At 42.2% G+C, this 27,971-nt stretch overlaps 1 protein-coding gene and 1 long non-coding RNA gene across 5 annotated transcripts in view; both read left to right on the forward strand.

Moving 5' to 3' along the window:
- Positions 1-8,827: 8,827 nt before the first annotated feature.
- LOC118008599 lies at positions 8,828-23,491 on the forward strand. Of its 2 annotated transcripts, none has more exons than XR_004678722.1 (3): positions 8,828-9,276; positions 19,271-19,614; positions 22,688-23,491. It is a non-coding gene; the product is annotated as an uncharacterized LOC118008599 (long non-coding RNA). The 2 variants fall into 2 exon arrangements; XR_004678723.1 differs by having other exon boundaries at positions 19,271-19,482.
- Positions 23,492-24,017: 526 nt separating this feature from the next.
- The window catches only part of MDM1 (Mdm1 nuclear protein), a 33,087-nt gene continuing 29,133 nt past the window's right edge, over positions 24,018-27,971 (forward strand). For all 3 annotated transcript variants that reach the window (XM_035002193.1, XM_035002194.1, XM_035002195.1), the window contains exons 1-2: positions 24,018-24,157; positions 25,148-25,262. In XM_035002193.1, the coding sequence (XP_034858084.1) occupies positions 24,140-24,157; positions 25,148-25,262 (133 nt within the window). In that variant the 5' untranslated portion in view covers positions 24,018-24,139. The remainder of the gene's footprint in view (positions 24,158-25,147; positions 25,263-27,971) is intronic.

Genomic DNA, 27,971 nt, shown 5'->3' on the forward strand with positions numbered 1-27,971 from the left:
GAATTGGGGCAGTTTCCTGTTAGAGTTATATAATCAGAAAATATCAAACTGCCTATATTTCTTCATATTTCATCACTAGGGCTTTATGATCCAGATAGTCCTAGGCAAATCTGCAAATTATGCAAGGTGTGTCTTGCCACATCCCTTTCTTTCAGCACTTCCCTTTAATTATTTCTCCACTCTCCTCTCCTCATTCAAAAATGCCAAGAGTTCAGTGAGCCTCAGTAGCCACATGTAGAGTCCTCAAGTTCAAGGTCCCACCCTGTCCCCTCCTCTCTGAGTGCTCTTTTCATGTGCTCTGAAATGGTCCCTCTCTTTAGCCATCTGAACAACAGCCTCTTCTTACAGAATATCCAATAGCATGTAACTTTTAGGAGAAAAGACAGCAAGGTGTAAATGACTGATAGCTCTAGCTAAATACAGAGATCCTGGCAGTAGCACTGCTATTTAATAAGAGAAGTTTATTAGGTTAAAAGCAGTATATTCACTTTGGGCTGAATACCATTCTTGTCTTTCCTCAACAATAACAGATCCCACATTTGGACCTTTCTTGTCCTCCTTCATCTAATGCTAATCTGACATTATCGTTGGACATTATTCAGTGATGACTCCAGAGACCTATTTTTACCTTTGGAGTATTGTGGGGGCACCTATTTATTTTGGTTGGCCAAGGGTGGGGTTGTTGGTTACAGACCCTGACTCTGTGAAGTACCTACCATTATCTTATTTTAAGGTTAGGAACGTGCTTGGCCCAAGGTCACCCTGCTGGTAGGTGGCAGAGGCACAATCAGAACCCAGCGTGTACAACTCCAAAGCCTTCTCCACAGCTACACAGGGATTGGGAGTGGGGGAGAAGTGGGAGGAAGTTAGGGGAAAGGGGAATCTTCCAAGGAGACTTTTGGAGGTGTCCATGAGAAATACATTGAATTTATTATTCTGGAGAGTAGTGTTGTGGAGGTGGTGATTGTTCTTATTTGTTTTTACCAGGGAGAAACTCAAAACCTTAAATGGTCTTCATCTTGTTGCCTCTAATGCTTTGGACTTAGAGGGTGTCTGGTTCAACTTTTCTGCTAGTTTCAAAGTGAAATAGTATTTGGGGCATGCCACCTAGTGGCAAGAGCTTTTGGTTTATTGCGCATTTACCCTAGTAAACCAAAGACTCCTAGGCTTGAAAGCCACATTAGAGGCCATCTGGGACATCCTTTAGGTTTTCTGTAAGCAGGGAAGGATATCACCCTTTCTATGGGCCCGAGAGAGAAAAGATAGGCAGTTCGAAACCTCCAGGGCTCAGAAGTCCACTGACTCCCTGTTCTCTGGTGGAACTGGAATGTGGTGGCTTGCCTGGCTGGGACACAGCCCTGTATCCCCACAGGCTTTTGGCGGTCCCAGAAACAAATGCTTGGAAGAAGACAAGGCTCTTTCTGAGTCTTAGCCCTGACTTTGACCCATGTCCTCTCTCTGACCTCTTTTCCTCCCTCTCCCTTCCCCCCCCCCCCCCCCAGCTCTTGGCTGCTTCTTCCTCTCTCCACATTCCCTGCTGCTTTTACAGCTTTTCTTCCATGGTCATGCTTTATGTACCTAAGAATATAATACTTTTTTTTAAAAAGTTGCCATAGTTTCCTCTTTAAGTTTTAGTTTTACTTTTTCTTCCTAAAAGGAAAAGGGTTCATGCTTAATTTGGGACACTTGGAAAACAGGGAAACCACACCCATACCGTTTTAGAGATAATCATTGTCAACATTTTGGTAAAAATCCTTACAGCCCCTTTTTCCTTGGGTGTGTGTGGCTTTTTAAAAACAAAAACCAAAAATGATACAAATACTTCTTTTCACTTAGTAATATATCATAAGCATTGTCTCATGTCAATAAATGTTCTTTTACTACATGATTTTAGCAACTGTATTATAGTTGTTAATATGTTAAATTTGAAGAAAGTGAGAAGGTAGGGAATATTTTAAATTCATAGTCACATTCAGTTCACACTTTATTGAGCATCTATTGTGTGCTATGCTCCTGCACAAGGCAATTTTCATATTCATCATCACATTTAACCTTCACAAGATCCCTCTGACCCCCTATGAAGTATTGATGACATTTTGCAGAAGAGGAAAATGAAGGCCTGAGAAGTTAAGTAGCTTGCCCAAGATCACACAATTTGTAAGAGGGCACATAGGAAGAAAACTTTGGTCTCTGGATCTACAGTCTCTCAGCTACTTCCTGAGGTCCTCATAGGTACTGAGTGTGGACGTAGTTTTTCTGAGCATTCTTTTCTTGGTCCTCATAATATTAATAGACAGAACCATCTAAAAGGAGGTTAAGTGTCAAAAGACTTTAGAGCCAAGGTAGGAAATGTGAAATAGGATATGAGTAAGTGGAAAGAGAGCCACCTAGGGAGAAACCCCTGGGTTTTCAAAGCCCCAGCAATAATAATTGTTAAGTGCTCTATATACATTATTCAATTTTATTCTCACAACTCTGTGAAGTACCTACCATTATCTTATTTTAAGGTTAGGAACGTGCTTGGCCCAAGGTCACCCTGCTGGTAGGTGGCAGAGGCACAATCAGAACCCAGTGTGTACAACCCCAAAGCCTTCTCCACAGCTACACAAACTTCCTCTCCATGTTAATTAGTTCTACTAAGAATTTTAGAGTGATATGGTCACAGGTCTCACCCCTGGTTTTAAAAGTGTGTTGAAGGGGATTATGGCTCAGATAAATAGAGAAAGAGAGGGAAACAGAAGACCAAAGCAAAACAAAGCCCAGAAAAAAAAATATAAAAAGCCTGAAAGAGTGCCAGTTGCAGTAAGGGGAAGATAGACTAGCAATCTTTGATGCAAAAAAGTTTGGAAAGCAATGCTGAGCTGTTGAAATGGTTGAAATTTCTGCTTTTTCTTGTTTTGTAAGCAAAGAAGAAACATACGAATAGTTGTTAGAAATGGTTTTTCCTCCATACAATGCTAGTACATTTTCCAAAAATAATTAGCTCAAAATACATTACTTATCATGAAACTAATGAAAGTCTTTCACAGAATATTTCTAAGTTTATTCTGTGTGGTGAAAGATCAGCAGCAATACTACTTTTCAGGACTGTGTCTATTTGAACTGCTCCTGTTTTGGTTTCTTAATGTCTGAAATGAAATGGATAATACTCTCTATGTCACAGGTGTTGTAAAAATTAGTGAATAAATACTAAGAGCTTGGGGAGTGATTTAAAAGGAATATGTTAGTATATGCTATTATTAGTTATTATATCCTCATTCCTATTCTGAAGTCATAATGCTCTGATGGTGACACCGTTAGTTGTCACCATGGAAACCAATGACATATGCCATCTTTTTCTCTGTGGCCTCTCTCCATCCTCCAGGCAGGAGGGGTGGAGTGATTGGCAGCAGTAACAAACTGCTCAGTCCTCAGACTAATAGGGTGAGACCTGACCCTACGTCAGCAGAAAACGGTATCTCACTTTGAAGAGAACATTCAGAACTGATGCCCTTGCAACTTTCTGCCAGCAGTCATTGTTTCAGTGATGAAGTGTCCCCCTTTTTTCCTCCCCTCCTTTTGAGTCACTTAAGATGAAAAACAGGAAAAGAAAGTAAGCTGGTTTAATAGTTTTCCCATCCTCCAAATAACCCCCTTTAAACCACTCTCTTTCACTTCAAGTTTCTCTTTCCCAGCAGGAGGCTAAGCTTCTAAGCTCTGACATCCTGCTCCGAGTAGCTGTGAGTAGTCCAAATGCTACAAAGGTGTAGGAGTGGCTGGAGGTGCCTCTCTGACAGGAGGGAGAAAGAGCAGGTAGCTTGGCTGTGAAGTGGGTACCCTTGAGGATATGTATCTCTGTCTTTAAAATCTCCATACCTAGTCTGGTTCTAACTCCAGTGAGAGTGGGCCTGGCTATCTCACAAAGTTCTCAGTGGCCCCCAGTTCAGAGGGTCAGTGGGGGCTGGCAGGCAGGACCTGAGGCACCACCCTTCACTTGGCTTGCCATTCCAGGGCTGGAAGTGAGAGCCCTCAGTTGACTTTTGTCTCGAGCCTACCTCCCCATGCTCCTATATACTTCCTCTCTCCCCCTGCTAACAGATCTTCTCACTGCTGGTTCTCCTCCCAGATGCCAAGCTGAAGGCAGAACAAGTTGTTGCTTTGCTCTGCCATACCCTAGCACTTGCAAGGGGCAGATGACCAGATGCCAAGTAGACTGAAGCCTCATTTAGCTCTTGTCCTTTTGCAGGCACAAAGGAACTAGAATGGATTGAATTTAAAGTTAAACTAAGCCAGAGCACAGTAAGCCATTTGCTTGGTGGCCTCTAAAGGAATCTGCCCTTTTAGAGCAAGGGACAGGGGAGGGACAGTGGCCCTCGATCCTTTAGCATTTCTTACATTTCCTTTCCATCTTCCTCATTGGAATGAACCCTGCAATAATCTGTGCCGGGCACTATAATTAAGGTGGTATACGGTATTATATTACAAGGTTTCTTAATTCCCATCTATTCCTTCATTGCCTATGGACAATAACACTATTATTGTGTTGTTACTATTACCTTTTTACAGATTATGAAAGGGAACTTTCACAAACATTTCATAGCTCTGCTGCTGAACTCAGGGCTTATTACATATTGAGACCTCAATAATGTTTGTTATTAAACTGGAATTTGACCAGTTCTAAGGGGTTAGTCTCCTCGTGATAAGAACCCTGGACTGATATCAAGGCAAGTATTTTACTTAAAAGTATGGAGAGACTGAGTCATCACCTAGTCTCTAGGAGTTCTTTGGGGGCAACTTTTCTGTCTTTGATCCTAAACAGGGTTGTAGAGGAGGAAAAAGTTTTCCTTAACTTTCTCAGAGTCCCTGGCTGAGTCTGAGAATTAAACTGACAAGGACAGATTAACAGGAAAGAGGCACACAAATGTACTGAATATAGGTTTTAGGTGATATGGAAGCCTTCATAAGGAAAGGAAGACCTAAAGAAACAGATCTGTGTAGCTTTCTAGTAGGTTTGATGAAGAGTGAGCAGTTGTGGAGAAACATGATAGGTTCAAGAGTACGAGGTAAATGCACTAAACCAGGGGAAACTAGCAGGGCCTGCTCGTTAGGATTCTTCTGGGCATCCTTTTGTCTTTGGAGATAAGGTTGCTCCTTTCCTCTGGGTAGAGGGAGGGCACTCTCGTATAAGGGTTTTATGACCTTTCTCAGGGGAAAAGAGTGACTGACCTTCCTGCTGTTGCCCTTTACTCAAACTCCTCCAGGTTAAAATATTCAATATGCCAAGGTACCATATTTTGGGGTAGCATGCTCTGAATCCCATCAGGGTCAGTCTTCCTTCTCTTTGTTGCTGCTTGATTATAAAGGAGCTGCAAAACTCTCTTCCAGTTACCCTGTAGTGCTCAGATTTGTCAGGCTCACTCAGCACACCCCCACATGTTGATAGAAGGCTGTGTGGTCCAATATGCTGGCTTAAATCAGGGAAGATGGTTTCTTTCCTGCAGGGCTTCCTTCCACCTTTAATATACTAATAAGCACTGGGTATGTCCTAAAGGAGTACATAAATATTTCATCAATTCTAAGCAGTACCTTGCTGCCACATTTTCTCATGTCTGAAGCTAGGATACTTCTGGGACAGCAGCATCTTACAGTGGCTGTTGGCAGGCAGCTGTTGAGACCTGCTCAACTGAGGTCACTGCTGGGCAGTGTGAACTTGGTCACAGCTGTTCCTGCTGTCATCACATTAATTGAGTTAGGTACCTTCTTAGGATGTATGTGATGTTTAATTGCTCTTTAGAACGTCTTCAAAAGGTCACACCATGATCTGGCACTGAAATGAAATGTTACGGTATATAAAAGGTATGGAAACAGAGCAGTGGGGTCTATGTATTGATGTTAGGATGGCAAAACTTCAGTATTGCAGGCTTAACAATTTCATATTTTCTTGCAAAGCAATAACCAAGTGCTGAGTAGAACTTAAGAAAGGAAGATATCCCGTAGTTGAGGGTGTATTTTGTTACTGAGATAGGTGCAAAAGGGTTACCTAGCATGTGCCAAGAAAGCAATAAAACCGAAGTCAGAACTGCCAAATCCCCAGGAGAGCCTTGTGTCCTGCTTTCTTTCTTTGTGGTACTTAACTGATAGCTTTATAGACTTCATGAAATATGTTAGTGTGGGGTATTTCCAATCTTATTTGACCACAGACTCTTGTTTCCCCAGGAACATCTCTTGGAACTAGTATTCTGTGGAATATAATCAAGATAATATGTAGCACTTATCATTAGCTAGTCACCATTTAAATATTTCACCTGTATTAGCCAAATGACTTCTCATCACCATCTCATGATGGAGGTACTATTATTATCTCCAGGCCACTATTAGCTCTATAGTAGAGCAAGGATTCAAACCCAGGTGGCTGCAGAGCATGCATTCTTGATCACTAGGGCACCAAGTCTGGGAAACTCCATTCTAGCTACAGACCAGGGGGTGGATGGGGTCCTGCAAATCTGACCCATGGTTAAAAAATTAATAAATATCACAATCCCCACTGATTCTAAAAATATTTATTTTTAAAAAATTTTTAATTTTTTAAAAGATTTTATTTATTTGACAGAGAGACAGTGAGAGAGGGAACACAAGCAGGGGGAGTGGGAGAGGGAGAAGCAGCCTTCCTGCTGAGCAGGGAGCCCAAAGTGGGGCTCGATCCCAGGACCCTGGGATCATGACCTGAGCCGAAGGCAGACGCCTAATGACTGAGCCACCCAGGCACCCCTGATTCTAAAAATATTTAGCAGGAATCCACAAGGAAGAAAACTTTTCCTACTTATTGTTTATATTATGAATGCATTATTACCTTTTGTATATGCCTAAATGATCTGCACTCCTTCCAGGTTATGAAGATTAGGGAAAAAAGTCACTTTCAGTGGAAGACCGAAACACTGCAAGTTTAACCGGAATAAAATGCCAGAAACCAGTGGAATAAATATCAGCCCCACTGTAGGTCATCTCTAAATGCTCTGAAAGGATATATTACTTTACAGGTTGCTGCTCCAGTGAAGGAAAAACTGGTGCTTTTTTCCCACAAAGTTGTGTGTGTGAGGGGGGGGAGGGGACTTATAAAAATTAGGCCACTTTGTGCACTTTCTCATCTTTTGACCAGCTACTATTTGTGAGATGAATTTCAGTGAACCAGATGGATTTGCCGATAGATGTTAACAATCCCTTATTACCTCAGCCCCTAGGGAGGAGGCAGGTGACAGAATGATTTCGGCAATAAAATGAACCTGAGCACAAAAGGTGGCGTTATTGCTTGGAGCTGAGTGCTGTTCAGGTCCCATCAGCTCAAATTTCCCAGACAGGTGATCGCGAGGACAATTCTGCCTACTCCATCTCCTTAAGAGGATTTCAACTCTGTAATAGGTTTTTTCCATGTGTGGGTTACTTCCTGAGATTAGTTAGGCCTTCCTGAGATGTGTCTGGCCTCATAAAAGCTGCAAGTGAATACAACAGCTATTACCTTATGTTAATTTAAGGAAATTATACTCTTCAGGAGACAAAATGCTGCTCAGTTGCTATTTATCTGTGCCAGTTGGGTAAGAAAGGGAGATGATTCATAGCCCAGTCCAGTGGGACCAGTGAAAAGCTTGATTACACCTTGGTTCCAGGCTGTCTCGTGGAGCAAGTACCTTGGCATTTGTGGGTTCCAAAAAGACTGTACTAAGTACTCGTAGTTCGAGATTTACCTTGGGTACTGGCTCTTATGAGAACACACAGGTGTTAGATCAGTTGTGGACAGGATCTTTTCTGTTCATTACCCCAGGGGGATAAAAGATATGGATTCCACTTTAATATGTGACTTGTAGCTCCAAAGAAATCAGATGGAGATGGCTATCTTATGGCAGCTGGTTAAATGGCAGCTATCTAAATACAAATAAAGGGGACACTACAATTCCCAGGGCTACGAGAAAGTTAACAGAGGGAGAGTTCTAGTGCATTAAAATGTCATCCTTTTTGTTTTGTTTTGTTTTTTTGTTTTTTTAAAGATTTATTTATTTATTTGAAAGAGGGAGAGACCACGAACAGGGGGAGGGACAGAGGGAGAAAGAGACTCCCTGCTGAGCGGGGAGCCAGACAAGGGGCTCCATCTCACAACCCTGAGATCAAAAATAAGTCATCCTTATACAATAGCTGCTCCACACATATATTATGGTACAAACCAGTTGGTAATAAAATTTCGACTGGGTTCATTACGCTAAGTTTATAAATCAAGCTTCTGGGCTTAAGCAACAGAGACACTCTTTGTTCTGGGAGGCTGCAAACTGGAAGGTACTTGATAAGAAAGTGCTAGAAAGAGTCCAGCTGTTAGCTATTATCATGCTTCTTTTGAACCTATTATTTAAGACATGTATAGTTACAAAGAGAGTATATGAGGAGATTAAAAACCATGGTTACGTTAACTTAAACCTATCTCAGGGGAACTGCACTCACTTTTCTTTCCGTGCATGCTTCCTGCAGCTTCTCTGCTTCATCTGGCAGGCAGCCTGCCTTTGGAATCCGTACTGCCTCAAGTCACTTTCAGCAGTGTAGGAGGATAGGAGTCATTAAGACAGAATAGATGCTAGGGGCAAGACAGCTAATAATCCACTTGAATGCCAGTCAAGAATATGTGCGGCAGGTGAAACATCCTTACACATAAATATTTTGCTGGAGGTATATAGATAACTACTGTTTCAGAGGGATGTTAATTATCTTTAATAAAATTAAATCTGAAGTCTTCCACCCATATGGAAATCATCTGAGCTTAGAAAAACATATTTGAATACCAACGAGGTGGTACAGAGTATTATATTACAAGGTTTCTTAATTCCCATTTCATTTTTCTAACCACTACTGTAGGCAAAGATAACTATTTCAAGAACTTTTAAGCCAGGTTTGCAAAACTCTGTGTGGCAACCAGGGCAGATCCTCTGAAGGGCCAGCCTCTCATTGGGCAGAGTTTTCTGAGGTAACAAGCCACACTTCTCCCTCCTTCTCTAACAAAAAGCCAAGAGGTACAAATTCCTACTTACGCAACAGGAAAATGACTGATTTGTTCAACTCTTCACCTCACCACATTTAGTCTTGTGCTGCAGTCAAGCCACAGTCTTTCCTTCACCCATGGGAGGTGCTGAGTGTTGGTGGGATGGCTCAGCTTTTGGGGATTCGCTTTCCATATTAGACTACAGCCTGCTGGGCCAGCCATGGAGGGATGGCTCCAGCCTCCTCACGCTCTCTTCTAAAGAATGAACACCTAGAGTTCAGGTAGGTGCCTACGAGCTGCTATTTGTGGGGAATACTTGACTGATTTTCAGTCACAAGTTAGTTCATACAGCACTTCCTTATTTGTGCATATCCAAAAGTGTTCCTTGTGACTGGTAAAGAAGAGAAGCACGTGACTTTCAGAGCATACCATGTAGTATGTGTCTCCTTCTAGGGCAGAGCAGTAGCCAATTTACATGGATGCTTATTTCATGAGGGACTGATGGTTGTAGTTGGGTGGCTTTATTAATACATGGGAAAGGGGGGGAAATGGGGGTGGGACCGGATGTTTTTTCCAGTCTCTTCTGTGATTCATTTAGAATCAGAGAAATAAAGAGATGACAAATTTATCTTTAAAAAAAAAATGTGATCCCTATTTATTCTTTCCCCTTCACCACCCAGAAATACAGTTACATTGTATCACTGAAGTGAGGGCGAGTCTTAGGATTTCTTTTCTTTGGGTCTTCAATGGAGTTTTTACAGTATAGTCTTCCTAGATTATATTTTGCATTCTTTCACATATTTGTGTGTGTGAAGATTACGCTGGGTCAGTAATCAATCATGGTCAACTTACTTAACCTCTCTGTGCCTCAGTTTCCTCAGCTGTAAAATAGAGATAATATCTCTACTTTATAGAATTATTGTGAAGATTAAACGAATTAATATATGTAAAAAGCTCCTTAGATGAGTACTTGGTATACAGCATAGTGTATATTATTATTATTATCATTATCATCATTATCATTATTTTTATTTTTATATTATCATCAAGGCTTCCTGGGTCTTTATCACTTACTTACAGCTTTCCTAGGCATGGGGTAGGGAAGGGGTGAAGCAGGAACACTGAAGTTTAGGAAACATTGTAACCTTTTAAAATCTTATCATCTAATACATACAAAAATGACATATTTTGCACTTCAGGGAACAATATGCTACAATATGTAAATGGGATCAAATGCTGATTTTAGGTGTTGGAGTAATTGAATGAATGAGATTTCATTTCATGCACCTCAGGGAGAAGGCTGAAATGGAGCTGGGCTGAAGAACAGGTAGGATTGAGATAGCTGGAGAAAAGTGAGGGGGCATTCCAGATGAGAACAATGTGCATGAAAGTAGAGGGGCCAGAAAGAGCATGAGATGGTCTTGGAGCAGTGGAGAGACAGAGCTGGCAAGGCAGGTGAGTGGAAGGAAATAAGACTGCATAGAATGGAGCTGTATTATGGAAGTTCTAGAAAGTTCTATCTACTTAGAGGATTCTTCACCTGTTAGGAATGGAAACAGCAGAACTCAAAGTTTCTGAGATAATATTTCCATGGTTTGGGGTTGGAGGCTGAGTCCACAGAGACTAATGAGGAGGTTGCTGCCCCGGCTGCGTTAGTGTGAGCAGATTGGGACTAAGCTGGGGCGTAGCAGAGGGATGAAGAAAAAAGAAAAAGATTGAAGTCACATTTCAAGAAAAAATTAGTAGGAGAGTTAGCAAGACCTATTTTGTCAACTGACTAGATTAAAAAAATTGAAGTAATGGGTAAATCAAAGATTATCACAAATGTTACATCTGTGGGTCTGAGAACTAGAGACCGCACAGAAAAACTTGAGAACCAATTAGGGAGAGAAGCAAAGGAAGAATTTGGGGTTGTATACATTGAGTTTCAGTGATAGTGTGACCTCCAATAATGATAGCTAACATTTATTATTTACTATGTGCCAGGGGCTATATGTTTTATACATAAAACTCATGTAATCCTCATGGAAACTGAGTTAGGTACTATTATTATTCCCACTTCATGAAGGATGAGGGGCTAAATATAACCCCAAAATGATATAGTTAAACTTAAACCTGAACCATCCGATTTCAGCACTTATGCCAGATCACCACTTTGCTTAGATACTCTTAGGAAGTCAAACTCTGATAAGAAGCAAAGACTGAGATGAACAGGTGGGAGTCATCCATGCAGGGGTGTTCATTGCAGTTATAGGAATGATGACCTTCCTGAGGGAGAAAGCATGCAGATAGGAGAGCAGATGACCAAAAATGAATCCTGGGGGATGCCCCCATGAGAAGTCAACCACGGGGAATGGTGCAGAGCCCCAGGCAGGGTGCATAGATCAGAGAATAGGCTGTAGGCTTGGCCCTGAAAGAATTGGGTTAGGGATAGGGCTGGAGAGGGAAATCAGGGTTAAGAAGAGAAAACTTCATCAGAGACCTGAGGGGGAAGTGACCAAGTTTTGTCAGGGAAATGAGGAAGAAAGAACAGGATGGTCAAATGAAGGGTTTGTATTTCTTTGCTCCTTTTCCCAAAGTAAGAGAGAACTATTCCTCAGGAAGCTAGAGGATAGAGGGAGAATGTGGTGTGGAAAATGCAAGGAATAGGGGCACCTGGGTGGCTCAGTGGGTTAAGCGGCTGCCTTGGGCTCAGGTCATGATCCCAGGGTCCTGGGATCGAGCCCCATATCGGGCTCTCAGCTCAGCGGGGAGCCTGCTTCTCCCTCTCCCACTCCCCCTGCTTGTGTTCCCTCTCTCACTGTCTCTCTGTCAAATAAATAAAATCTTTAAAAAAAAATGCAAGGAACACATGTGGGGAAGGAAAGATCCTGTAGGCGTCATAAAAGGGGAGAATCAATAGCTTTTACTTCAGCGGTGAGGAGAGGGCTATTGGATTGTCAGGTCTCAGGGTTGGAAATGGGCTTTAAAATCTGGTCACTTATCTGGCCCTTGAGATAGATGCATTGCACTGAGGAGGACAAACTTGAATATGCATTTCCCCCCTGAATTTACTTGTTTAGGAAAGAGATACATATGACATCTCCACTTGTATGTCTTGTAGGCATCTCTTAAGTCCAAAATAACCTCTCATTTCTCACCCTTGCATCTGGTCCTTACATCACACCTTGCATCTAATAGTGTCCCCTTCCATCCTTCTAATTGTTGTGGCTAAAAACCTTGGCTTCATCCTTAACTTCTCTGTTTCTCTCACATATGACATCTAATTCAGCAGCAAGTCTTGTGTGATCTGTCTTTGAGATTTATCAATAATCTGCTAATTTCTCACTATCTCCACTCATGCTACCCTACTCTAAGCCACTCATAAGTTTGCCTGGACTAGTGTGGTGCCCCTGCCCCCAACCTCACCTCCTTACAGTCTACCTTCTCATTGAAGCAAGGGTAGTTCTTTAACAACAGCAATTTTATCATGACACTCTGATGTCTAGAAACTTGCAATGGATTTTCATCTGTCTCAGAATAAAATCCAAAGTCCTTGCCGTGGCCTACAAGGTCATCACCTACTATGTCTCCCCAAGCTACCATTGCTCCAGCTTCGCTGGCATTCTTGAACAAGCCAAGGATGTTTTTGTATCATGGCCTTTGCATATGCTTTTCCCTATGCTTCGATTCATTCATTCAACAAGTGTTTCTGGAGTGCCTCCTATGAGCCAGGCACTATTCTAGACAGGTGGGATACATTAGTAAACATGGCGGACAGAGAATCCTGCTTTTGCTGTGCTTCTATTTCCAGCATGTCTGCATCTCTCGCTCCCTCTGCTCAACTGTCACATGATCAGAGAGGCCTTCCCTGACCACCTGGCCTAAGATAGCAATCCCTTCCTACCATCTCATTATTCCATATTCCTTTATCCGGGTTTATTTTCCTTAATGACACCTGTTACCATCTGACTTATGTCATTATTTCTTTGTCTATTACCTGTCTCTCCCAGTAGGATGCAAGCTCCTTGGCAGGGACTCACATCCTTGGCTTTAGTCTTTGCTGTAGTTTTAGAATAGGGCCTAGCACAAAAACAGTGTTTTCAGATATTTGCTGAATAATTAATGCATATGATTGGTGAGAACTTTTATTTTAGAAACTCATCTTTTCAATTCTGGGAAGATTTCTTGAAAAAAATTTTTTAAATTTCTTACTCTACATTTTTCCCCATTTTCCCTTTTACAAACTGCTATTATAATGTCAGATTTTGGACCTCCTCAACAACTGCTTTTATTGTATTTTATTTCTTTTTATGGATTTTTTCTTTTTGATCTAACTTCCAAGAGGTGGCTTCAGCTTTATTTTCTAACGCCTATATGGCATTTTTAAGATGCTGCTATAATATTTTTAGTTGCTAAGAGTTCTTTCGTGTTGTCCCATTGTTCCTATTATATAGGTATAATCATTTTTACTTACAAGCTGGACTGAATAGGGTCATGCAGAAATCAACTTCATTCTTTCCCGTCTAGATCCCATTTCTGGATGCAATCTTGGTACCCAAACTTTTTCAGTTACTTGTAGATAGGGAAAAAAATGTCCTTGGTTACTTTTAGTCACAAGAACAGCCTCCAGTTGGTAGTTTTTAAAGTTCTCATGTAGTATAAAACTCAGATCCAGTTTCTTTTTCCTTTCCTTCTGCCCCCACTGCCCTGCAACTGTGCCCAGTTGGAGACAGACACATACTTGACTTCTCTACTTGCTTGTTTTACCTTGTCCATCTACTTTTCCCTGTTTTGTAGGTGCTGCTTCTGATCGTTCCAGGGCCAGGCTCAGAAGGAGAGGGGATTAATGAAAAAGACTTTTTGTGGCTTGTGTAGACTGTAATCTGATGACTTCCTCTGAGGTGGCAGGTGCGCAATTGCTGGCTTTTCCCCTTGAGGGATGTTTTGGAGGTGTGCCCACTGAGGACCTCTGACAGCAGCTCCCCTGGTGTGGGTGGGGCTGTACATCAATAGGCACCATGATCCTACCCTCAGCACCTGGACTTCTGACAATCCACCTGCGGGTCACATTTCCCCTCTAGGCAATACTCTGAGGTAGGAGCGAACATGACCCCAGGTGGACTCCCTCTCATCTGTCCAACTTGGCCACAAGGAAACTCAGATGTTTTTGCCCTACTGTGGGCAGAAATGTAGTTTGTTCCTAATGCACCCACCTCTTGTCATTCTGCTATTAAACCAGCAATTCTAGCTGTAATCTCTCACCATTGTGTGTCCCCAGGCAGGAATTAGATAATGGCCTTTCTGTTTCACAGAGTCCAAGGAACATTTGTCAAGATCTCCAAATGTTCCCTGGAAGCTCTTTTCACTCGGCTTGAGTAATGGAAAGTATATTCTTTCCTCTCTCCCAAAAGGCGGGTTCAAGGTATCGTTGTGTAGGTCACAGCATGTACAAAGGATGGGAGAATTAAGGGGTGTAGGCATTAATTTTTTTTCCAGCCAGAGGAAGAAATGAGACTTCCTGATAATGTAGCTCTGTAAGCTGCTGAACCCATGATACCTTGGGCAGCAGAAATGTCTCAGCTCGGCCCCAAAGACGACTTGCATCCCTGACACATCACTTTAGTCCTGAGATCTGTATCTCTTAACCACAGTGTTCTAGAATAGTTGAAACATATGCCTCTGGCTCTCACAGAGACAGGAAATAATATTAAATATTATGACGGATAATCAGTATTTATAGATTTTGAAGGGCCATTAAATAAGAGTTGTTATGATCATAGGTCTCAGACAGACCTGGGTTTTGAGTTTTAGCTCTGCCATCTATTAGCATGTGACCTCAGGCAAGTCATTAAACATCTTAGCATTTTGACTGCCAAAAAATGTTAATAGTAACACTTGTTTCTATTGTCTGTGTGCTGCATTGCCTGATGGTAACTTGGCACCACCAATATTATTCCTATCTAAGGCTGGAAACTACCAGAATATCTGGAACTTCCCAGAATCTCCTTTCCTACATGGTTCTGGGTTGGAATTTGTGAGTGACTTTTAGTTTGTGACTTGCGCAAGACTTGGAAGGCAAAAGTGAAGGGCGACCATTGTTTCTGGGATAATAGTTGCTTAGGCTCATTAGGGCTTCACCGGACACAGAGGCTCACAGCATTCTGTAGCTACTGCAGGATTCTGGGACGTGCCCCATGAGCTGAGTCTCTCCATCCACACTCTAGGACTTCAGACTGAACACATCAGTGACTCTCCACTCCTCTGGCTGCCACCTTCTAGACCTTTACTCCACCAACTCCTCTCATATCTATGTAAGCCATCATTTCTATATGAAGCCCTTTATTCCTATACTATTTACAGTGGCCCTGTTTCCCTAATGAAACCATTCTGATCCAGGATATACAGTCCTAAGACATGTAATGAGTACTCAATAAATATTAGATGAAAATAATAATAATCAGAAAAGGTATTGTTCACAATAAATTGGAGACTAATTAGTAATGTTAAACTGCATGAGTTCCACTGTTTAGGAAAAGCAAAGATGAGGAGTGGTACAAAATGGTACAAAAGGAGACCATTCTTAACACCTAATACCAGGAACTGCTCACATTTCTATAATGTTTGCCAATTCACAAAGTGTTTGCACACATTTCACTGCATTTGGCTGAGGTGAAGCATGTACTGGAAATGGACCCTTGCTTTCTTAACAATAAAAGCCCATGATCAAGAGAACATCACAATTCAAAGAAGAAAGTGGCTTATATTGTAAAGAGAACATTTATTTGAAACATGATTTGTTCCACTGAGTGTTCTTTCATCAGGAGAGAATGGAGTTGCCCTCTGGCTCGTGTGCCCTCCAGGGTTATGGGGTGAGCCTTGGATCCCAAGGAAGAAGTAACAAACCCTAACGGCTGTCCATATAGTGGAAAGTTTAGCTTTCCAATCAATTTACTGAACAAACCCTTTATGACATGGACGCTTGTTATTGTGCTCTATGGTATTCATGTATAAATGGTAGCAGCCAGTTTATAAATGATTGTAATGGGAATTAATTTTAGGGAGTCAATATTTTTTTTTCTCTTCTTGGTTCACTAGTACTGACAATTTTTTTTTTTAATGTGAGTTTGATTTACCTATAGATAAAAAGGCAAGTCCTAGGCCAGTTCCTCAGGTCCAGTGTCTTTTTCTTTTGCTCCTCTCTAAGATAGGGGTTCCTGTGCTCCTCTCTAGCTCCAATTCCCACACTTTGCCTGTGAAATTCATAAGCAGAATGTCCTGCTGGCCCCTGCATCTGGCTTTCCTGTCTGCCTGGCACCAACACAGGCAGAATCTCCGGAAGCACAAGGCTGTGGGTGGCCTGATGCAGGAGCAAAGCGAACCACGACATGGTAAGGTAGAGCAGACAGTCTAGGGAAGGGACAGGGCACCATGAGATCCAGGTCCGGTGTTTTGTCTCTAGGCATTCTGAACCAGAACTCAGGGCACCAGGGCTGACAGGTACCCTCCTTCACTCTTGAAGGTTTGGGGACTCACGCTCTAATAGCTATATTGAGACTGGCTCCCCATGGGAACAGAGATATTTTCGCCTCTGGCTCCAAATGCATGTTTTTGTTTGTTTGTTTTGTTTAGTTAGTAGGAACATGCTTACAGTGATGCATTTGTCCGTGTCCCACTTCAGGGAAGGATCGTTGCGGCTGTTACTGTCTGTGCCCTGTGCTGTTACCTCTGCTGCAGGGAACCACCTTCCCCAAGGCTGTGCCCTTCCTAAGGCCCAGCACAGGACAGGGCTGACAGGCCCTTTCAGTTGTGGACTCCGCATGGGGTTAGCTGAAGTTGTTGTCAGGCCTGCCTTGAAGCCTGACTTCTTCTACGCCATCCTGCTGCTGTGCGCTCCCTTTCACAAGTGTTGGTCCTAAGAGGCCTCACTAATAAACATTCAGCACATTCAACTTCAGCTTGGGGTCTGTTTCCCACAGAGCCCAACCTGCAACAGACTCTGTTCTCCCTATCACCAATATTTGTTGACATCTCTATTTTGCAGTTGTCTCCTCTGCCATTCTCTCTGACCTCACCAATTTATATCAGTTTTATTCATTTACTGTCATTTTATAGCATTTTTAGAGGGAATGGAGATACATGCATATGTATAACCCACCAGAGTTAAACTGCAGAGAACATAATTTATTCAGCCATTTAAAGCAGAGAGGGTATTTCCAGAGTATTCAGTGTTGAGGCAGATTTATTGTACTAACAGCCCCACGTTTTCTTTCCTCCTTTACAATTTGTCTTTGTAACTCCTCCCATCAAGGGATTGAGTCTATTTCCCTACGTCCTGAATCCAGGCTGCCCTTTTGGCTTGTTTTGGCCAATGGAATGCAGCAGAAGTGATGGTATGCTGTTTCTAAACCTAATCCTCAAAAGACCTTGCACACTTTGCTCTCCTGCTTGGTACCTTCCTCTCCCATGAGAATAATCCAGGCTGGCCTGTTGGAAGGTGAAGGAGCAGTGAGAGTTGTCCTAGCGGAGGTCATCTGAGACCAGCCAGCTTCTAAAGTCCCCATCAGTTGACCACAAATACTTGAGCAAGCTCAGTGAGGTCAGCCAAGCTCAACTTAGACTCCTAGCACTGGCTAGCTGACCCACAGATTCATGAGCAATATAAATGGTTATTGTTTCAAGCCACCACATTTGGGGGGGGGGATGTTTGTTATACAGCATTATTGTGGTAATAGATGACTGGCACAAAGTGGCTTACAGAATCCTTGGGAAGGCAGAAGAAGTAAATTCTAGGGCCACATCACAGAATAGACTCACTAATGCCAGGAGTTGTCGAACCAGGAAATTCCTGGCTAAGTTAATAAACCACTGCTGTAAACCCTGGCTCCGGAACTCTGTCACTGCTGCGGTGATCAGGCAGCTGCTGCTGGAGCTGCCCGATCAGAACCACGCTCCTGCCACTCCAGCCATGACTTACACCATCACAACAGGTTCCTGTGCTTTGCCTTTCTCCCACCTAATTCAGTTTATGCAAGTGCTTCTCATCAGCAAAGTGTAAGTTATACCTGACATTCAGCTGCGAAGGGGCCTAGTGTCAAAGGGACTTTCAACTTTCTAATTTCCGTAGTACGTGAGAAGGTTGGAGTGGATTTGCAGTGTCAGCCTCAGTATCTGCCACAGCTCTGATGAACTTAAACGAGCATGATTCCTAAACCTTATTCTGTAAGTTGTGCTCAGTGATATTGGAACCATTTCTTTAAACTCATATGTGCAGTATTTTACAATTGGGTATATCATTCTCTGTAGGGTCGAACATTATTAATTCAATTACCGGAAGTTGAGAGACTGAAGGATGAACAACATAGTACTAAGATTTTATGAACTCATTGTTCCAGCAAAACCCAAATGAATAAGTTTTAAAGGGAACCAACAATGATAAGTCACTAAGGAGAGGAAAACTGATTTGTGTTTTGAAAGATTCTTACTCCCTTTTTGATATCTGATATAACATTACTAATAGAACAGTGATTTCAGAAGGAATAGTAACAGGCATTTGGTCTTGACCTTAAGTTCTTAAGGTGCCTATACACTATGTGATAAAAGAATATTTCAAAATTTATTTTGGTGTAGGGTATGGATTTAGAAGGTTCTTAGGAAGACAGTGTCCTCTGACCTGACCTTAAGACATGACGTCTGATTTTAAGTGGTCAGAGAATTAATGCTTCCCAATCTACAGAGTTAGAAATTCTAGAAAAACCTGTGTCCCTGTGGATACTTTGATACAGATGGTGATTTAAGACAATAATCACTGAAGAAAAGGGAAGGCAATTTTTAGATCACAGAATCATCAACAGTGAAGGCATTAAAGTGAAAAGAATTTTGTGCCTTCGTATTTTGTTCCCTGTGTCTTGTTCAGCAGAGGCACAACATATTATTATGGTATGTGAGGCTTGCAGTGGCTTATGCCTCACTAAGAATCACTTTCTTTATTCAGTCATGGCCTCATAAGGTTAGGTGTCCCTCGAGCTCACCAAAAAAAAAAAAAAAAAGTACATGTTGTCAAGAGAACCTGGAGTCCCTCCCAAAGGTGCCCCATTGATTCAAAAGCCAGACACTTCTTTGTCAACAAAGGCATCCCATGGCGAAAAGTCTGGAGGATAAATTGCTCCTGGCTCATTGGTGAGTCTTAATCACACACCCTGTTTATTTGATTCTTAGTGACACTAATGTGAAGTATAAGCAATTTTGCTTCTGAGACAGAATCCATTGATTTAATTTTGTCATTTTTCTTTTCAGTTGTGCAATCAGAAATTCATTCATGCGAGGAAAAAGCAGTTAAAACTGATGGAAAAATGCCAAAGAAAGCGGCTGTCAGACTGATTGCTTTTTGGCAGAGACTGAGATCAAGATTTACCAAGGAAAGCCCATGTAAATATGACCCAAGAGGAAGTGACAGAGCTCAAGAGCATTACTAAGCCTCGAAACTGGAATTTCAGTTACCTTGCAAGGTATCTGAGAAAAAAAATTACATATATGCAAACACAGTGTGGATGAATCACTGCGCTGATGGAATGGTGGTTACTAAAACAACATTACTCTGATTTCTGAAGCAACGAGAGAAAAAAGACAACAGAGAGCAAGTAACTTACCTTTTTGGGACCCAATCTTGAGCAAATGTTAGTTCTGCCCTGGATTCAGCTACCTAGGGCAGAACAAAAGGGAAAGTGAAAGGTCCTCTAGATCAGGTGTTTCCCAGGATGTAACTTAAAAGCAGCTGTCTTACCTGTCTGTTCTTTAGTCTCCAGTCTTGGCTCAAACTTTCTGGCACTGGATTTAAAAGCATCTTCAGAATACCTGAGTGCTCACTTTTAGCCCCTTCCTTGAATCATTCTTTCTATCCTTTCCTGAGCTCTTTGTGTATGCGTCTGTTCCCTCATTTGACTGTAATCAGATTGGAAGGCAGGCGCTGTGTCTTACTCATCTTTGTATTTTCTTTCCTCAACCCTTTTGTATAACAGTGTTCTGCTTATATGTAATACATTTTTGTTTGTAAAATAAAAATATGGTTAGAGGCACATACAGATTCAACACAAACATAAATTCGAATACAAGTACAAATTCTCCAATGTTTCAATTGCTGCCAAGAAAATGATGGGAGATTGTTAGATTTGTGAAGTGATTGACTTCCTGTTTTTAATAGAATAGGTACCATATTTATATTTTAAGTGCAAATAAAAGTTGTTTTTAAAGGATTTTGATATGCCTTTGTCTCTAAAAGAAGCAACAGACTTATTGCAATATATGCAAATCAAAGTGAATCTAGAAAGGGTTAATGGACTGATTTTATGTAAAGAGAACAGCCATAGTAACTACCAATACCTTAAAGTTTCCATGTATTTATAAGTAAGTTGAATGAAATGTTCTTCATCTTCATAGCTGCTGCTAATAGAGTTAGACTCATGAGTGAGGGAACAAGTGCCTGTGAATGATGCTATTATATAACATCATTTTTTCTTTCTTTGTCTTTCTTTTATCCCAACTGATGGTATACTATACACATGTCTATAGTTTGCTTTTTTTTTTTTTTTTAACTCCTTCCATGTTAGCTCATTAAAAAATGCTTCTTTCTTTTTAAGGGTTGGATGGGTGGAAGTTAACAAGTTACAGTCTCTCACTTCCAATTTTACCTTTTGGGCTCTGCAGACCCTTTGGACCCTGCTAACTAACTAACACTAGAGACCAGAATGCTCGCTTTCACTCACTATTTGCTCTCAGCAGCACCTTAATGATGACCTTTTCTTCCATGGCAGCAGCTGGTCGCCAACTTTTCCTTTTCTTCCTTCCTTCCTTCTTTTCTTCCTTCCTTCCTTTCTCTTTTCTTTCTTCCTTTTTCTTTCTTTCTCTTTCCTTCCTTCCTTCCTTCCTTCCTTCCTTCCTTCCTTCCTTCCTTCCTTCCCTCCTTCCTTCCTTCCTTCCTTCCTTTCTCCCTGTCATTCCCAGAGGCAGCCTCACTTTGTTCCCTAAGAAGGGCAGTGACCCTTCTCAGAGGTCTGGCCAACTCCCTGAAGCTTCTAGGGTAAGCCTCTGTGTTCCAGTAACATCAACATTTTCCTCTGCTCTTCTAACCTCAGGGGTATGAGCTGCTTTCTGGAATTACTATCCTCAGTTTCTCCTTTTAGTTTTTCTAAGTTCTCCAATAACTCATTAACCAACAGTTTATAGTAAGCTTTCTTTCTTGAAATGCCTCTAGTAGTTTCTGTTTTCCCAGCCAGACCCTGATGGATGTAATATTTGACACCTGAAGTGGGTCTGACCCAGCTGGATCTGCTGGGTTGGAAGTCCCAAGGAGCAGAGCAGCCTGCACTGTCACCTGGACCTGCTGCATAGCCTGTTCTTGCTCTGGGCCCTGGAGCAACCATAATATATTTAACTAGGATGGACATTTAAATTGTTTCCAATTTTTGTTACTCTAAACAATGCAGTAAACAACCTTAAATATTTTTCACATATGGGCAAGTATATTTGTAAGATAAAGTTATAAAAGTAGAATCGCTGGGTCAAAAGGATTGCCAAATTGTCCTTCATAGAGGTGGTACTAATTTAATCTCTCACAGGTAATAAAGAGAAATCTAATTGCATGAGAAATAGAGAAATCAACAAAGGGAAGAGGGAGGCAGGTATGACACCCTTGTCCTAGTAAGAGAGCCTTGGTCGGTGGAAGAGAGAAGCACGTCTAGAATAGAAGGTCATAGATTGACACAGAATGAAACCTATCACTTGAGGATTACTTTCTGGCTCAGACTCCAAGGAATTCCCTTTGGAGAGAAGGAAGGCTAAAATACAAATGGAAAAGCCCTCTAAGACACTTTGATACTCACTTAATAGAGGGTAACACAAAAATGGGAGAGAGGTGCCTTGTCACAGATCACCAGCAGGGTGGGGCAGTCTGAGGAGGCTTCATGCTGTGCCCAGTGGAGACTCAGTACTCAGCAAATGTGGCTGTGGTGGCCAGCAGCAAGAGTGACACATACAGACGTGTGGCTATTGGAATTTGAGGCAGTGTTGCCCAGCATACCATATGTGCTAGCTGTAAGCACATGTGAAACACCTCCTAGGGACTCCCCAAAACTCTTGGGTGGAACACTGCAGGTACTGGGTCTGTTTCCTGTGGTAGTAGAGAGCGTAAAGGCTGGTAAAACACAGGCTACAAACTCTCATTTACTAAGGTTGTCCCTTTTTTTTCATTTCCACGTCTTTGCCTCATTAGCTTGAGTGGGCTTTCATTTAAAAATAACAAAATAAAGTACTCTTCTTCGAATCCTTATAACCCATCTCAGCAAACCCAGGTTATGACTCAGTTATTTTTACCCTCTGCTGTTCTTGTCATTTATTCCCTGCTCAGTAGAGCTCTACTGCAGTTATCATGGCCCTTGTTTAGCAGACAGGCTACGTTCTACATGCTTGCTTTTGCTGATTTCACCTCAGCATTATGTGGTAACAAAATTGTGTATACAACCAGAGTTGTGTTTTTCCTACTCTGTAAGATCTGGGCTGTTTTCCTGCAAAGGACCTTTGTTTTATGTTCCACCGTGTCTTGTTTGTGCCATTCTTAATTTACACGACAGAGATGCTGTCATCACCAATTAACATTTATCAAGGGCCCCCTGGATGCATGGCCACATAGGGGCTAATTTAATATTCTCTTTGTTTCAGATATCAGGTGCCTCCTTCAAATGAATTTTTAAGTATCTCCGTGATGATGAAGAAGAACAGAGACATCAATTAGGATTCAGGAACACAAGGCTTTGCAGAAAATGCTTAGGGCATCAAGGACTGCTATTAATATTTGAAAGTTTAAAAGAGGGCATACTTTTCTTCAGTCAACAAATGACAAAAGTAAAGGCACTGTTTTCATTGTTCCTGAAAGAAGCCTGGCAGCATTCCATTCAGACATCTGCCCTTTGATGGTCCCGTTTTCCTCTTTACTTATTTCAGTCCTTCTAATCTTCAAGGCTGAGTCTGAATATTTCTTCCTGAGGCTTCTTCTAATCATCTCTGCCCTTAAGGACAACTCCCTCCTCCAACTCCTATAGCCCTTATTATTATACCTATCATTTGAAAATTTAGTACATGAAACATTATACTATTATTGAATAAATAGATGTTCATTCTCTGCGAGTATATTAGACAACTGTCTGGACAATTTCTTTCTTTCCCATTCTCAGAGTCAGCACAGTGTTCTGTCAATGGTAGAATCTGGAGAAATAGTTATTGATGATGATGGCAACAGTCTATTAAAATCAGATGGAATTTTATTTTTTAAAATGAGTGAGAGGAGAGACAACGCTGAAGCTTTGGAAGTTGACACAAGCATCATTCACGTTTTCTAACATAAGAGCTCTATGTGCATGGTTTTTGGTGGGGGCGGGGTAGTGGGAGAACTGGGCGCAAGAACATCACTGGACGTAAGCAGTTTCTCTTTCAAGAGTTACTAAAAAAATGTTTTTGGCCTGCCTAAGCAATATTTATTTTTTGCCGACCCTTTTGATGTGCCAGTGAGTAGTGTAACATGGCTGTCAGAAGAACGGGTATTCAGGAGAATAGACCTGAACATTTTCATATCAGAAAAAGAAACATTTCGGTTTCGTCACAGATCTGGAATTAAGAACACACCTTCATGTTTTATGACGTCACGAACTCGGCCCAGCGAGGCCGGCGACACACGAATCCCACCAGCCGGTAGACCCATTGTCACACAAAACCCGCAATACCCGGAGCGGCGGAGCTCTCCCCAGGACGAAGCTCCCGCTGGAGGGCCCCACCCACCCCGGTTCCGGGAGCCTTATTGGCCAGTCTTCCGCCCGCCATTTCTGTTAGTCCCCGGGATTTGTCACGGGAGGCGGGCGTCTCTCTTTCGGGCACTGATTGGTCGGATCTTAACGACCACAAGAAGTTCTCCGAGTCTCTATTGGTTCTTAGGCCTCAGAGTGGGCGGGGAAAGGCCGAGCGACGGCGCTCAAGGAGGAAAGCCCGGAGTGCGCCGGCGCGTAGTCGGGGACGCCAGGCCGAGGATTTTGCTAGGGAACCGACTGTTGTCGCCCCGCCCCCTCGGGGCTTTTTGTCCCGTTAACTGTCGGAGTGGCGGGGGCTCCAGCACCGGGCGACATGCCGGTGCGCTTCAAGGTGAGGCCGTGGTCTCCGGATCTGAAGGCTGCTGGGGGAAGTCGTGGTGGGGCGGGTGCGGGGCGCGGGGGCCTCGCTGGCTTTCTGCGCGGCGCTCCTGGGCCCCGCAGAGCCTGCCAGCTCCCGAGCTTGCCAGTCACGATCCTGGAGGATGCTTGGCTCCTCCACCTAGCTCCCTCTCCGCTCACACACACTTCCAAGTTGCAGTGTGGGAGCGTTGGATGGTGTTGAGAGAGACTGATTTTGGAGGACACGGGAGTGGAGATGGAAGGAGGGCACTTTGTAATGAGATCTCAAGTGGCTTCAGATTGGGACACCTGTGGCCCCATCTCACAGCTTATCCTTTAACCCCCGCCCCCTGCCTACCCTTTAAAACTTTAAAGTGCCGGTGTCTTTTAAAGGATTGAGAAATGGGACCTTGACAATGTAAAGATAGGGTGTAAGAAATACACATTGTTCATAGTTGTGCATAAGTTTCAGGTAGGTGGTAGCTGTCAGGCACCCACCAGTGTAACAATTGGCCACAGCATTTCGCAAACCCTGTTTTATTCTTTTAACTTAAGGGCTTGTATCCAGAATGGGAGGGGAATTTTTCTTTGGTTGACTTTCCAAAATTTTGAAAGGTACAAGGCATCATACTCAATTGAGAACTTAATTAGGATAATTATATGATGAGGATTTGGATTGTCGCCTGTTATCAGACAAGAGCCCAGGCTTTGGACTCAGACACCCAGCAAAAAGGTGACTGCTCAGAGCCTCAGATTCCTGCTAGCATCTGCCTCAGGTGGTTGTGAGGATTAAAGGATAGAATACGTGTGAACTGCTTAGCACTGGGCTGGATAAACGGTAGCTGTTATCAAGGAGTTCTTCTGTGTTTACCAATCTCAAGACTTTCAACTCTGTAGTGGTTCAGAAATTATTTTTACTGATGTCTTCTTTAAAGCAACGTTCATTAATTGCATTGTACTCAAATTGTCTTTTGTATTACAGGGGCTGAGTGAATACCAGAGAAACTTTCTGTGGAAAAAGTCCTATTTGTCAGAGTCCTATAATCCCTCAGTGGGGAGAAGGTACCCATGGGCTGGACTTAGATCAGATCAATTAGGTAAGTTGAACAAACTAATAGTCATGATAGCTTAAATAAACCTTGGGGTTAAGTTTGCAAAATGCTTAAAAATTGTGAAGCTTTGTTCAGTTGGCCAGGTTGCCTTACCCATTCGTTTAACAAATATTTATTGAGGGCTTCCTATAGGCCACGACTATTCCCAGCTTCTAGGGAGATAGCCTTGAATCAGACAAAGACTCTAACTGTAGGGAAAAGCAGTAAACAAGTAACTCAGTAAATAAACCAGGCGATTTCAGGTTGTTATAGGGTAGCCTATAGATAACTTGGGGGGGGGGCTGCATTGGAGGGAATACACTTTAGCTTCAGTGGTCAAAAAAGGCCTTTCTGAGGAGATGATATTTGAGCTGACACGTGAAAGCTGAGAGCAGACAAACCTGGGGAGGTGTACTCCCAAGGTCTTGAGAAAGGGAAACTTAGATTAAGTAGCTTGCCAAAACTTCATAGTAAGTGGCAAAACCATGATTTGAAATCAAGTCTTTTTTAGTGGAAAGCCTATGAGTTTGGAGGCTGTATTTTTGTCATCACACGTGTTTCCTCCTGGTATCCCAGGGAAGTCAGAGCCCTGGGCAAAGGTTTCCCAGAGCATGGTAAACGGGAAAATAAACAGACTGACTTTATTCTACCTGCCTGTTTCATTCTCCCTTGCTAGAATATAAGATCTCTAAGCAAGGGCTCTATCTTCCTGCCTAGTAGATGACACACAGCCTTGACACACTCTAGTCCTTATTAAAACTAGTGTTTGCATAAATGAAGAAAAGTGACTTTGAATGCACATTAGCTGCATGACCTTGGGCAAATTTGGCCTGTTTTGCCAAGTGGGGTTTAGGAAGCCCATTGCACAAGATTGCTGGGAGGGATTAAATGAGATATTGCCTGTTAAGGGCCAGATGCATATATGCAGATGAGAGCTTGGGGCCCCACATCTGAGAGTGCTTGAAGTGTGATATATATATGTCCCCCAAATATTAGATATTTGAAACCAGGAGAAAAAAAGACATAATGGGAAATAATCATCATTTTCCTAAGCCTAGGAAATTAGTAAAATGAGAAGAGTGTTTCCAGGATTAGATTTGGAGAACAAAAAGAAGAGTGGGCTAGAGTGGGTGGCTCTGGGTTCCTCTGAAGCATCAGGATCCTTTACCCAGAGCCTGACTTCAAACACTGGATGTCCCTGCTTCTTGGACAAGGTGGTGCTCAGAATCCTCCAAATGACTCAAAATTCTACAAATTTGAGGCTCCATTAGAGTAATCCAAAGTAAATCTTAAAGTGTAGATATCCCACTGATGGGCTATTATGACACTGGGGAATTGGTTAACCAGATTGTTGCCCCCATAACATTTTAGCTTAGATCAGCAAATTTGGAGTGTGGTACATTATGAAGGCAGGAACGGTCTAGGGGAGGTATGTTAATGGGGAATATTAAGTAAAGGGGAAGGGCAGAGTGAGAACTCCAGGATGTTCAGAAAGGGAGGTGGGAGACCAGCAAGGAATAACAACAGTTTTACCTAGGATCGGCTGGACGTTCTGTTAATGTAGTGTATTTTTTCCCCTTAGTGTATTTTTGCTGATGCTGCAAGAGAAGGGCAGACCATTTGAGAATCTTCCCCTTTCATTTTGCTATTCTACCAGAAGCCTCTCTCTGTGTTAAAGCAGAGGGAAGTCTAGGGCAATGGTCTTCAAACTTTTTTGCTTTCATATCCCTTAAGAGAGTTTAGAAAGTCTTTATATCCTTTCATATTTTTAAGTAGATTTTTAATGTTTTTAATCATAAGTGTAACAAATAGTTTCAAAGGATATGATTTCTGGCATATTGAATATTGTGCATATGTTTTACATATGTTTTGTTAAAACTTTGGAGCTGCCAGTGTAGCTCATTCAATTTTTGGTAAATGTTCATCATATAATTGGTAAAGTCAGTCCTCATTGGCAAACTAATCAGGCAAATTAGAATTCTTTTCTTTGAGGGGCGCTTGAGTGGCTCAGTTGGTTAAGCGACTGCCTTCAGCTAAGGTCATGATCCTGGAGTCCTGGGATCGAGCCCCGCCTTGGGCTCCCTGCTCAGTGGGGAGTCTGCTTCTCCTTCTGACCCTCTCCCCTCTCATGCTCTCTCTCACTCTCTCTCCCAAATAAATAAATAAAATCTTTAAAAAAAAAAGAATTATTTTCTTTGAGAAAAAAGTCTAACTTTGTTTTTCAATTCCTATAAATGTGTTAACATATGTTAATATCTATTCATTTCACGTGACAACCCTTACTCCTGAATTTTAATTCTAAGATAGGTAGGTGGGAAAGGTGTGGACCTGGATGAAATAAGGCACTGTTTCTTTGTTATTTGTAGTCTCTGCCTTCTTTGCTTTGCTGTCAGATATTCTCAGTAGTTACACTTCCTTAAATTGTCTCTTTGTTTATCCTCCACACCTAGGAGAATTTTTTGTTCCTTGGGGCTGGCTGAGAGGTGTGTCTTTTGCAACGTGGGAAAGGGTGGGATGGGAATGAAGACTGAAGATGGCAGGTGCAGCTCTCAGGCAGACCAATGTTGGGAAACAGTGCATATAGAGTTAGGATCTGCAAAATGATTCCTTAAGTGGCCCATTTCTGCTTATCCCCCAGAATGTCTCCATTTGCCTCCAGACACATGCATGCACCCAGTTTGAAGGCCACTAGACTAGGGAAGTGTTGTAAGAGTG

This window comes from Mirounga leonina, unplaced genomic scaffold, assembly GCF_011800145.1.
Source record: "Mirounga leonina isolate KUSES-001 unplaced genomic scaffold, KU_Mleo_1.0 Mir_126, whole genome shotgun sequence".
Lineage (NCBI taxonomy): Eukaryota > Metazoa > Chordata > Mammalia > Carnivora > Phocidae > Mirounga > Mirounga leonina.